This window comes from Stylophora pistillata, chromosome 3 (genome assembly GCF_964205215.1).
Source record: "Stylophora pistillata chromosome 3, jaStyPist1.2, whole genome shotgun sequence".
Taxonomy (NCBI): domain Eukaryota; kingdom Metazoa; phylum Cnidaria; class Anthozoa; order Scleractinia; family Pocilloporidae; genus Stylophora; species Stylophora pistillata.
Genome location: NC_142521.1, coordinates 18960001 through 18972500, shown reverse-complemented (window position 1 = coordinate 18972500; position 12500 = coordinate 18960001). Strand labels below are relative to the sequence as shown.

At 39.5% G+C, this 12500-nt stretch overlaps 3 protein-coding genes and 1 pseudogene across 3 annotated transcripts in view; all 4 read right to left on the bottom strand.

Annotated features, from left to right (window-relative positions):
• LOC111333467 (serine/threonine-protein kinase 35) overlaps window positions 1-1472 on the bottom strand; it is a 1637-nt gene extending 165 nt beyond the window's left edge. The window contains 4 exon segments of the mRNA XM_022939036.2: window positions 1-519; window positions 521-844; window positions 846-1051; window positions 1053-1472. The exon segment at window positions 1-519 is cut by the window's left edge and continues 165 nt beyond it. Coding sequence (XP_022794771.2) covers window positions 387-519; window positions 521-844; window positions 846-1051; window positions 1053-1292 — 903 coding nt within the window. The 5' untranslated portion in view covers window positions 1293-1472 and the 3' untranslated portion in view covers window positions 1-386.
• A 2405-nt stretch (window positions 1473-3877) lies between these two features.
• On the bottom strand, window positions 3878-5530 carry LOC148734887 (serine/threonine-protein kinase pdik1l-B-like; annotated as a pseudogene).
• A 2353-nt stretch (window positions 5531-7883) lies between these two features.
• Window positions 7884-12500, bottom strand: part of LOC111333494 (serine/threonine-protein kinase 35-like) — a 5785-nt gene continuing 1168 nt past the window's right edge. Inside the window, exon 2 of the mRNA XM_088752444.1 lies at window positions 7884-9387. Coding sequence (XP_088608570.1) covers window positions 8401-9096 — 696 coding nt within the window. The 5' untranslated portion in view covers window positions 9097-9387 and the 3' untranslated portion in view covers window positions 7884-8400. The remainder of the gene's footprint in view (window positions 9388-12500) is intronic.
• Window positions 11930-12500, bottom strand: part of LOC148734886 (uncharacterized) — a 1698-nt gene continuing 1127 nt past the window's right edge. Inside the window, exon 1 of the mRNA XM_088752445.1 lies at window positions 11930-12500. This exon is cut by the window's right edge and continues 1127 nt beyond it. The gene's annotated coding sequence lies outside the window, so the exon portion shown is untranslated.

Sequence of the window (12500 nt, the reverse complement as noted above, 5' to 3'; positions counted from 1 at the left end):
CAGTACGGTCCCGAGCAGGCTCGGTTAAAAAGAGATTTGTTATACGACTGAAGTTCAAAGGAACACAAGTGTGGTATCATGATTCGGGACCATTCGGGACAGTGCCCGGTCCAATACTTAGAGAATATTGGACCGGCAATAGAGCAATTTGATTGGTTGATTTTAGTTATTGGCCCTCTGACTGCCTGAGTCGTGTAATAAAACGTAGTTATCACATACAACTTCTTAGGCCTTGAAAGCGAAAATAGTATTGGTTTGCAGACCACAAGGATCTGAACAAAAAGAAATTGTGGTTACGGTTTTAGGAGTGTAAACTTTTGTTTGCGGACAGTCATGGTGATTCTAGTGTCGTATCTTCACTGAGGATTAAATAGCAATTCCAGATCCTAGTCTTCATGTTCTTCAAACGAACTACATTGCTCGTCAGCGCTCGGTCGATCATCAGGATCGTACTGTAAAGCCTCAATGACTAACCTTTGCAGATCCCTGGAGACCTGTGCGCGTCTTGAAAATGCTGTCAGTTTCTGGATTGTACACAGCCATTGCTTTCCCAAGGCCAACTTTTCCAACACCACGACTACGTTTGAATGCACCGTAATACGCATTTCCTCCGCATTCTATGTAATCCCGTTCTAGGATGGCAAAAAACAGCATGCCGAGGGAGAAGACATCGGCTTTTTCCGTGTAGTGACCCTTGAAACATTCAGGAGCTAACCAGAACGGCGAGCCAACTGCAGAGTCCATGTAGTATTGTACGTACTTTTGCATCCACGAGCCATCGTTTCTTCGCGCGTTAACTTGTCCAAGTGCGATGTACACGCAAGCGAGGCCAAAGTCGTCCATTCAGGAGCACGTTTTCCGGTTTTAGGTCGCGGTGAACCACGCTGTTTGAGTGAAGGTAGGCCACGGCATTGGCAGCTTGACTCATCCACTTCCAGTTGGTTTTTTCGGTGCTTGGTCGAGCGAGGCGTTCGTTTAAGTTTCCACCCCCGCAGTACTCAGTCAAAATCAACATGTGCAAGTTGTTTTGACTGTCGACGAACCGATCTGCTACCTTCAGGGGCGATGATGTTGTTGTGAGAGATTTCGCACAGTGTATTTGCCTCATGGATCGCATCAAGAACTTGTGAAACGTTTAAGCAAAGAACGTCTTTTAAGGCATAGACTTTGCGCGCTTCGTCTGGTGCTTTGTAGACATCTCCAAATGCACCACTGCCAAGCTCCTGTTCGATTCTCACTGTTTTCTTACCCACAGAAAGTCTTGAGGGAAGATTAATCCTGGCCTGTTGCATTTCGGGTTTCTCAGGCCGCAACTGTTCTCTCCTTTTTTTTCTATCAGAATTGTGAACTTGATGAAAACGGCGTGCACAACTGTTACGAACCCGTTGATTCTGATTTCTCGGAAAAACGAACTTGTCAGGTGATTGAACACGATGGGACCCACCGGGGTGGTGTTATTATGATGTTGCACTTTACAAAGGCGATGTTTCTATGGTGCATAAGTTAAACTGTTGTATATTTAGAAGAGCAGGTCCTACTGTATCTTTATCCGGAGCTTGGGAAAGTTTCAGTTGCTTTGGCAGGGATTAATTCGGGATTAGTCTTTGCAAACGGAAGACCCCCCCCCCTCCCCCCAGTCAAAAAATGTAATGTTTTTCTGAGAATTCATATCCAAAGTAGTTTTCTGACGATTCAATTAATCTTTTGTTTGTTGAAACAAGTAAGTAGAAATTGCGCTTTTCCGTTTAGGAAGAAGGTAATACGATGCAGGGTTTACTTAGAAGTAGGAGTCAGTATCGATTATTGACTATTTTATTTTAAATAACTGTAGCTAAGTATGATAAATCTTTGGAGTTTTGTGTCACTGTTGTCACTTTGGGCATGATATTTTCGTTCTCGCAGCCTGATGTTATTTAGTTTGTGTTTAATTTTTTTTATCTATTTGATTAGTAATAGTACCCAGGTGAAACGGAGGAGGGATTAGTCGTCTCTAACAAAGTTTAAGGGGTATTATAGAAAATATACTACCAATGAGGGGAGATCACTTTATTTATTTATACACGGTAAATTCCACTCAGTCGTATACAAGTAATATACCTACAAATGTAAAACTTAAAACTACCGAAGACAGTTTCATCGGCCGTCGCGTCTTGATGAGAGTGCCCCAAGGATTGAAAAAGATCTTTAGAATATTACGAAGCCCTTCGTGTAGATCAGGTAAATTTTGTTTTGACACAACCAAAATCTTCCAAGACCCCCTCCCCTCCCCCCCTCCCACACACACACACACACACACACACACACACACACACACACACACACACACACACACACACACACACACACCCACCCCCTGGGCGATGAATATGGGCCTTTCTCTTTATTGAATGTAGGGATAAAAATGCTTTCTACCTCAATTTTTATTGAGAACGTACGTAACGAATAAAGTGTTTTCCAATAATTGAATCGATATCAGGGGAGCGATCATCACTTCAGGCTTTGCCTAACGCTGATCATGGGGAAATGAAGGCAAACATAGTGAGATACGTTCACCATGTTCATTTTCATGAAAATAAGTTACAGTTGATAGAGTGTATACTTGAAAGTAAACTCTTTGTTCCAAGTCTGACCTAAGTACCTAATAAGTAACTAAACATAATGAGAAAGTTGGTAGATTTTGCAGCTAGTTTAAGAAATAGAGAAAGAAATCGGGGCGTGGGATCAGAACGTCTGAGGTTCGCGACTCCTCATGGGAGGAACTCATGATATTTGCTTTGTCCCACGCTCGAAACAAGATCAAAAAACACCTTTTTCTCATGCGTAACAAGGGAAGTGTAAAGTGAAAATAAACTAGTAATTAGTAAGGCTACTTTGAATTTAATCGTTCAATGTAAAGTAAATAATAATTAGATTAAAATACAATGCATGTTCACGAATAAAACTGACCAAGTTGGCAGTAAATTAGACAGTGAAGAATCTCAAGGGTGTACAACCTCGTTCTCAGGGCTTTTCCCTTTTTGAATATTTGCTCGCCCGCCAAAATATTCAAAAAGGGAAAAGCCCTGGGAACGAGGTTGAAGGGTGTAAAGCTTAAGCTACTAATCGTCAGCATTGTTGAAAGTTCTAACCTCACTTTTTACTTTAGGTTTAATGTTAAAATACCACAGTCGTAACAAGCTGTAAGTAACCATGTTTAGAGGGGGGTAAGTTTCTAAAAAAATTGTGTTGCTGCTTGATGGGCGGTACAACATGATAATTTGGTTTTAACAACTGAGTCGAGGATATAAATTGTCAACGGCAACACTTACAAGTATTTTAAATCATACACAATGGGGTTATAACTATGGTGCTCCCCTATCTAAAAGTTCTTAAGTTACAGAACAAATTTATTAGAATTAAAATGACGTGCCTTCATTAGTATCTGAACTACATGACTCGCAGTTTATCTTTAAATCAACTGGCAATACCATCATATCGCGCGAACCTGAGAAGATTTTGCCCGTCAATTATTGGTAGATATTTCTGGAATAGTATTCCTCTAGTAATTAGAGGAAGACACCAATTCAAAAAACATTTAAAGAGGTACTTTCAAACTACCCTTTAGCTCAATACTGACTGTAGATACATATCTCTTTTACACTCGTTCTCCTCTCCTATTACGGCATTTCTTTTAGCGAGTAGTAGTAGTAGTAGTAGTCTTTATTTCCTCACAAGTTAAAAAAAATACATATCTTATGGTATAATATTTGAGTAAAAGTATATATATCTAAATTATAAGCTCACATAGCTAAATTGTATTTAAAGATTAAGCGATTAATGAAAGAGTTCTTGAATCTATCTGTATTAACTTTCGGATACTGACTTGCTCGATTCCTTAAATTTCTTCTCGGGTAATAGTCCCCTTAGAGGGTGTCGGTCTATGCCAGATACCTCACGAAATACTTTTCTATCCTGCTTTTCCAGAAGGTGTTTGATAGAAAATGATTTAGATGTATATTTACGTTTGTATTTCTTATCACAACAAGGGCACTACTTTAATATTCTGGATGTGCCCTTCTCTTCTCTCTGATTACTTGGAACCAAGACCTAACTTTTTTCGCAGAGATAACCTATTAACTATATACCAGGTATTGTCCATATGCATTAAAATACTGGAGTAAAGGAAAAAAATAAAATACACATACAGGTTAAGCGTTATAAACACTCAGTTCTATTTGCTTGCTCAGCCAAATGAGGGTATTCAATCTTTTGCTGTGTCTGCTTTGTGTCGTCGAGAAAAAGACACCGAAGATGAACTTGATGAACGGTTTGAAAGTTCCCATGTTTGAACGACATTCTATAGGGTCGCAAATTATTACCTTTGTGGATGTTAAAACTGGAGCATGTTCAACCATGTTTAGGCGAGTCAAGCTATGGAAATGAAACTAACTTGAGTAACTCGAACTCTTGATGCAGGTAAGGTCGTTTAAATTGTTATGGCCTACCGTTCAATAGATAGTCTATATTTAAATTAAAAATTATAATTAAAAAGAATGTTAGCCGCTGGAATTGAAGTTCTTACTTTCATCTGCAAAATCTCGGACAACGAGTAGGATCAGTGTGGACAATCAACTTGATGATAATTGTGATTTGTAACCTCGTTAACTATATATTTGTAACCTTATTAGAACGAACCGTTTGGAATTTTTAGGGCAGATTCAGTAAAGGGAAGTCAGAGCCGCAAGCAGTCTATTAGCAACACCCAGAGGCTTGTTATGTGTTGTTTTTCCCCAGTCTAACGCTCGCTTCAGCAGCTATGATTTTTTTGTAAACTTCCCTAGCAGTTGGGCGGCTATTCGGGTCGTAGGATAAGGCATCAAGGGTGATTCTTCGTTGGGTTCCCGATACTTGCTTTTCAGGAGAGAACTTGACTTTTGCTTCAGGATTACGTGTCATGGCACGTCCAAGACCAACCATTCCTTCGTCTCGCGTCCTGAAGAAAGCGCCATAAACTTTCTTCTTTTTTAAAGTGACGTACTTCCTCTCCAGAATTGCAAAGCAGATTAATCAAAGAGAGAACACATCAGCTTTTTCGGTGGAGTGGCCTTCGAATACTTCATGAACCATCTAAAACGGACTTCAGCAAATGTTTCCATGTAGTACCTTTTATAGAATGCAAAGAAATTTGAGGGATCTTCGATCTTGAGTGCTATATAATTTCTTGCCAGCCCAAAGTCCGCCACTTTAACATCGTGCGAGCCGGTGAGAAGAACATTGTCTGGCTTTAGGTCACCGTGGACTATTCTTTTCTTGTGAAGGAAGCGAAGAGCATCTGCGATTTGTTTCATCCACTTTCGATTCAACTGGTCGATGCTTGGTTCCATCAAGTACTCGTTCAAACTCTCAAGCGTGCATAACTCAGTTAAAATGCGACAGTGGATCTTAGATGTGTCCTTATCTACAAAGGCTTCTGCACCTTCGATAGTGATGATGTTCTCGTGGTTAACTACTTCTAGGACATATCTGACTTCCTTCACAGCATTTTCAACCGCGCTTCTGACTCGATAAGCGGTGCCAAAGGCACCTCTCCCAAGTTCTTCCTCAATCCTTAACCGAGTTGATCCAAAGCTAATGACAACCATTTTGAAAGGGCTCAGTTTTCTCGATGGCAGGAACGAAAAGAAAGATACGTGTGTAGGAGGCAGGAGAGTTATTTCTTAGAAAATTAGTCACGTGACTACTAAGACTTCCTTTCAAGAGCGAGGCTGAATAGGCTAATTTACATGTCAAGAATGACAACGATGTGCGTCGTTACCGGAAAAGATCTTATGGTATAGAGACATGCTGTTGTCTCTTTTGTTCTGCTGCCGAAACGGTATGCAAATTGATGGCAATCGCAATCAATAACTTCAACTAAAATCTGTTCATGATTTCACTCAAGAAAGCAATGCAATTTATTTCAATACACAAAGATAGCTAAAGAAAAGACAGAAGTAGCCCATTTACTTTTGGTCTCTTTTCCAAAGCGAGTTGTGGTGCTCATCCTTTCATACGATGACACGTTTTCGTTTACATGCAAATTAAACTCATTTTTATTGGAATGGTTGAGCACCAGGCCTCGTTTTGAAAAGAGGCCAAAGGTAATTTGTAAATGGCTATTGAGGAACACAATCTAAGACCAACGAAGAAGGGGGTTAAGGAGAGGGGGTGGTCCTGCCTACGTTTTATGCACATCAAAAAGTAGAAATGGTGCATCGCGAAAAACCGAATAACAACTTTAAGGTTCACGTATCGCGGAAATCGAAATTCACAGCCCACGGGGATTTGTTTCGTATTTTCATTTGTCATTAAAAAAAAAATTAAAACCACTTGGTCCCGTATTACGCAATAACCCCTCAGCGAACCAGCTTAAAAAATTCGCAAAGTGGAATAGTGAATGTTAGAGATGCTAACTAGTCAAAAAGAAAAGGCCACTTCCCAAAACCCAAACAGACTCCACACTTGCGAAATGAATTTGGCTGAATACCTAGGCTTTCTTGCTTTATTCTCATTTATATGACTTTTTAATACTTGCATAGTAAGGCAGTTCTACACGGCTTATGTTAACCTCTTCTACGTTTGAAACTGATGATAGGATGTCGTAAAAACTTCCTGTTACGCAGTATTTTCGTTAGTTTTCCTTGTGAAATTTTAAACTTGATCAGGCTAATTCAATTCTTACCGTGCATCTGCGCATATCCACAATGGAAGAAACCAATAACGTATATAGATTTGCTTGGATAAATACGTTTAACAATACACCAAACTGACACACTCAACTCACGTCGTGCGCGAAAAGGCACTGATATTGCGCATGCGTTTGGCAGTCTCATGGGACTCCTGGGGCAGTGACGACGTGGTAGAATTCAGCAAGGTTACCATTAAGTCTCATTTAATGCGAAAAAGTTCTCAAAACGTCGAGGAAAGTAGCACTTTAACACCGAAAAAAATTCAGGAATACTTTTGTGACCTCTTTGATCAAGTTGATCTCAAATCGTTCTTAAAACTTACTTAACGGTCCTCAATCTGAGGGCCATTCTAAAAAGAAAGGGCCCTCAACTAGTGTTTTCCTTCTGTTCACCAAGCGAATCGTTTGGGCCCGCGTGGATGGAGGTTAAGACGCACGAAGAAAAAGCAGCTACTTTGGAAAACCACGAAGGCGTTCCTCACCCTCCATTTAAAATCGCGATAAAAATTTATTGTCACTTCCTTACTCCTAAGAGAACGAGATGATATGAATTCTAAGTATGTTTTGTCGTTTCTAAACCATGAAATAGCTAGTGAGCTATCTATTGAACTCGACTTTTTAAGTACCTAGTTGTTGGACAGTTAGCCATAAAATAACGCGGCTAGCACTCCTTTGGTAGCGGTGAGACTCTTAGACTAACTTAGGAAGTAGCTACCCCAAAGCTGTTATATGAGACAGTTCAAATAAATACATCCCTTCGAGAAAAAAGCCATGGTAACAATGGAAATATGTGTGAAAATCAGGCGAGAGTACTGTTTTGTGCTTGACTTTTAGTATACATGGGCTTTGTCACATATGTTGTTCATACCTGGTACGCGCTTCAAACTGTTTTTCTAAGAAATCAGAAACTCTTAACTTCTTCGGTGCATTCTTCTCGCCTTGTCCGATTTATACAAAGATCAATATGAAAAAAAGCAAGTCGTCATCTTGGATGCTGGATTTTGATAGCATTTTATTTGAAAAGGTTTTAGTATATGGTGTGCAGGATATAATCTTTAGAAACGAATTGAAGTGTGACATTTCTCAGAAATGACTCGTAGGTGATTTTGTAATCTCCTCCCTTTTGTATGGAACGTCAATTTCGTGACCATCTCAATTATGAAAGAGAGAAAAAAAATCAGTCATTTCACTAACATTTATTGCTCAACTATAGAACCTAATTTAAACTTAAGAACACGACACGAGCGGGGTTTCTATAGAGAATTCTCGTGTAGTTCAAGGCGCACAGTAGTGAAACTTTAAGGGTTACGTCCGCGATCTCCATCCCCATATTCTGTCAGTTGTTTTAGATTAAGGCCCTCTTTACATTTTCATCTTCTAGTTCTGAAGAGTAGTAGATGTTGATGAAAAGGAAAGGACCATTAAGGAGTGTAATGTTGCGGTGTCGATAAGACGCTTACGTGTCCCTTAGAAACTTACAACTAGTACTTACTGTAAATCATCTTATTTGCATGCCTCGTACTTTAATTTCCGCTCCTTAGAATTGCACCTAACAAACATGTGACAACGCTTTACATCAAAGGACAAGTGTTATATGTATGGTTTTCAAGTTCTACTCTACGTTTCTCATATGTTCGTGTTCATTTCCGAGGTACATGAATGCCATCCGTACCTGTCCGGCCTCACTCACAGGCCTAGCAGCACGAGCCAGCTTCAGGCGGAGACTCACCAAGTCTTATACTCTCTTTAATTACCCTCAGATCGTTACAGATGTCTTGAGCGCTCGGCCTATCATTTTTGTTGTATTTTAGCACCCCAAGAACGATACTTTGTAGAGCGGTGGATCCTTGAGCGCGACTTGAAAATTGAATACGTATATTTTTATCAACATTCTCCATCGCAAAGCCGACGCCAATCTTTCCTATACCAGGAACATGTACAAAGGCTCCGTACATGGCTTTCCCATCGATCGTGATGAAATCCCTCTCGAGTATTGCAAAGAGGAGCGTTCCGAGAGAGAAAACGTCGGCCTTCTCAGTGTAATGGTGGCGGAAAAATTCTGGAGCTACCCAGTGGATTGGACCTATTCCTGATTCCATGTAGTACTCCGTGTAAGTAGACAGCCACGAGCCATCATCCTGTCGCACGCCAGCTCGTTTAAGTGCGATGTACTCACGGGCAAGACCAAAGTCGCCCAATTTGACATCTTCTGATGCGGTTAACAGCACATTATCTGCCTTCAGATCGCGGTGAACTACGTTGCACGAATGAAGGTAGGCAACAGCTTTGGTGGTTTGGATCATCCACTTCAGATTTTGTTGGTCGCTGCTTGGTCGAGCAAGACGATCATTCAAGCTTCCGCCGGGGCAATACTCGGTCAAAAGCAACATGTGCAAAGCTTGTCTATCGTGAAAGTCGCCTACACTCACGATAGCAATCACATTTTCATGAGAGATTCTGCTTAGTGTTTCAGCCTCGCGGATGGTATTTTAAATGTCCGAACTATTCAAACATAGGATATCTTTCATAGCGTATACGTTTGACGTTCCTTCCTCTTTCACTTCGTAGACAACACCAAAAGCGCCGTTACCAAGTCGCTTCTGGATAATCACTCTTTTCTCACCTACTTGGAGCGGTGCTGGAAGGTTAGTTTGGGCCATTTGAAAATCGCTTTACCTACCCTGACGCAAAATACAACAGGTGTTTAGAGCCACGATCGATATAGGGTTGTTTTCTCGGAAAAGCAACTAACTTCCTAATACTAACTAGCGTGCATTGCGGCCTTATGTCAATTTTTTACTTCCGGTTATGAAAGATTTGGTTGAAACCCAAAACTTGAGTGGGACTATTAATATTACAATCATTATCTAGTGAACTTTCCGCCCAAGGTAAGAAACGGTGACAAACTTTGCTTATTTACAATTGCCAGTTGTGAAAACACTTACGCAGTGGACTGGACGAAGAAAGCAAATTCATCATACAAAATAACAGAGAAATTTCATTGCTAAGGTCAACGAGGGCTCATTCTTGACAAGACGAAAGTTAAATTTCTTTTTGTTAGAGATTTTGTTTTTGTTGTTGCTGTTGTTTTCTTTGTTCATTTGCGAAAGAAAGAGAAGAAACAGGGAAAACAAAGAGTGTCGAGTCCATTCCTTTTCTGCTGAAGACACGTCTCTTGTTCTGAGGCGAAATAGTCAGGTATTGCAGTGTTTTTGGGAAGATAACATGTGAAAAAAAACAAAAACAAAAAAAAAAAACCAAACAAAACAAAAAAAAGAGATTGCAATGAATCGATCATTTGGATACGCCTGAAATTATGCAAAAGACTGCCTGAAGATACGATGGGCGCCTCATCACGTGAACAGGTTAGGAGATCATTCCCTTCCCTAAACATAATAAAAACAACAACAACAACAACAGACGAAATGGTGAGAGACAGTGGAAATGGATACAACGAAGCGCCAGTATATACTAATTTCTCTGCAGCAGATCTAAGGTGATTAGTCTGATGGAGGAGCAGGTGCTTATTTACGTGATTAACCTTGACATCTTCGAGACTGCTACTCTTACTGAAGGTCGACACTTCGGAAGTAAGACTTCACGTGCGTTTTCCTGGTGAGTTGACATTTGAATATTGTGGTGTGGCTTTGCGGAATTGACATTTTCGCCAGCTGCTCATTTAGCCGGATCAGCCAGCACAGTTCTTAGAACATACCTGAAATTTTGCACGATTTTGTAGGGAAAAGGACTGTTCATTCCTGTTACCATTTTATTAATTAGCATTCTAAAACTGACTGCTTTTTGCTCTCCAAGCTAATTCCAATCCAACGTCTCTTGCTTTTCCAATTTTCTTTCGAAAGGGGCCCGATATAAATTTCCTGCTAATTAAAAAGATTGTTTTACAAGTTATACATTTTGTTTCGACAGCATCACATGTCTTCCGCAGAAGGCACCCATGGGCTCGAGGCGGTCGCGGATTGAAGTTGTATACGAACTGAGCCGTCAGTCCTCATTGAATTGTATCATGTCTTACAATACATATGAATAAAGGCTGATAGTTTCGAAAGAAACTGTTTGGAGCTGCTTCGGTGGGGGTAACGAAATAATTTGGATATATCAACAAAGTTGAAATGGTAAATTGGCCACCGTAACGATTACAAAAGCTGACGTTTCGAGCGTTAGCCCTTCGTCGGAGCGAATAGAGGAATTGTGGGTTGTGTGTGCTCTTAAAGGCAGAAAATACATAATTGCTGATGTTCTACACAGGCCACCAATTTATAACTATAGCCACCTGAAAAGATTCTCCCCTTACTTTTTTATTCTTTTCAGTTGATTGTCTCAGTTTGTCTGTTTGTTTATTTTTCACTGATGTCGTTTTTTGTCTTTGTGAGTCTGTTTTTCGAATTGTATCGTTTACAAATAGTTTCCAAAATCTAGGAAGAAATTTAGGAATTACAATTTTCTTTTCCCAGAACTTAATTTAAACCACTATGCCACCGCTATGTTACAGGTGTACTGCTTGGAGAGGATAGAATCACGCAATTTGCAAATTATCCTCGATATCTTTGTTATCAAAGTCATTTTGTCGCATACATACATTCTTTTGATGTTAATATGGTTTCAGTTAAGTATGTTTTCTCGAAATTTTGAATCAGTACAAATCTGCAAATAAACTCAGCAAATATGGTGTTCGGTTAATAGCGTTAATATGGTGCCGAGCGAACGCACGGAAACCCAGGGGAAAAATTAAAACTTAATTTAATAGTTAGAATAAGGAGAAAATAAGTTTTCTTGAAAATGAAACCAGCACAACTTAGGTAATCGTAAAACATTCGAAAGTGAGTTTGTCTCAATTTTAATTAAAAACAATGAAAAGATATTCAATATTGATTTGTTTCTACCCAAGTTTTTTTTATTGTTTGTTGTGGAGGTCTGATATAGATTCATTCATTTCCAAATGTGAGCGTAGATAACCCATGTCAGAATAACCTGCTAGTATTGTGGAAAGTGTGATTGAAGTGTTATTTCTGCTCTTGTTGTCGTGCTGTGAAATTTTACATTTAGCCTTTCAACTAGTGTTGCGAATGATTAACTGGGAACAAAACCATAAAATTAACTTTTGTTCACTAAGAAGAGATCTTCACAATGAGGGCGAAACTGCTTTGACCTGAGAAATCATAAAACACTAATAAAAGAAACTATATAAAGGCGCGAATGTCTCTGTCTTGTTACAAAGGCAAATTTTTATTTTTACTAATAACGAGTTGAACATTGAATAAAGCCTGCTGGGGCTTTCATTACTTTGTTTTGATCGTGCGATTTCCAACAGGGAAAGGAAGGTTTTACAGCTTTTTAGCACTGCGTGCCAAATAGTAACTATAAACATAATTTCGTTTTGACAGCCAATCGCTAATTTGCCCCAAATCGATGGTTATCTAAAACTTAATAATTGAAAGTCAACTTTTTGTATGCAAAAAACGTCAGTGGCAGCAGCGATAAAGATCCTATTTAATTCAAACTGTGGAAGGATGTTTTAAAAGCATCTTAAAAGAAACTCGTAACACGGTTTCCGACATAGAAAATGAAAATAATATCGAAATGTGCCCTTTGTGTTTGTGATAACTTTATTTTCCTCTAGAATGTAAATTATCCTGTATCTAATATTTTTATTCTGGCAGCTGTTTCTCTTCGAAATATTCTCGCAAGGTGTTATAAATATTCTGCCTTTGACCTTTTTCGGTCAAATTTGCATGATTTATAGCAGCGTTTGAAGGTGTCTTCGCAGCTTCGTGTT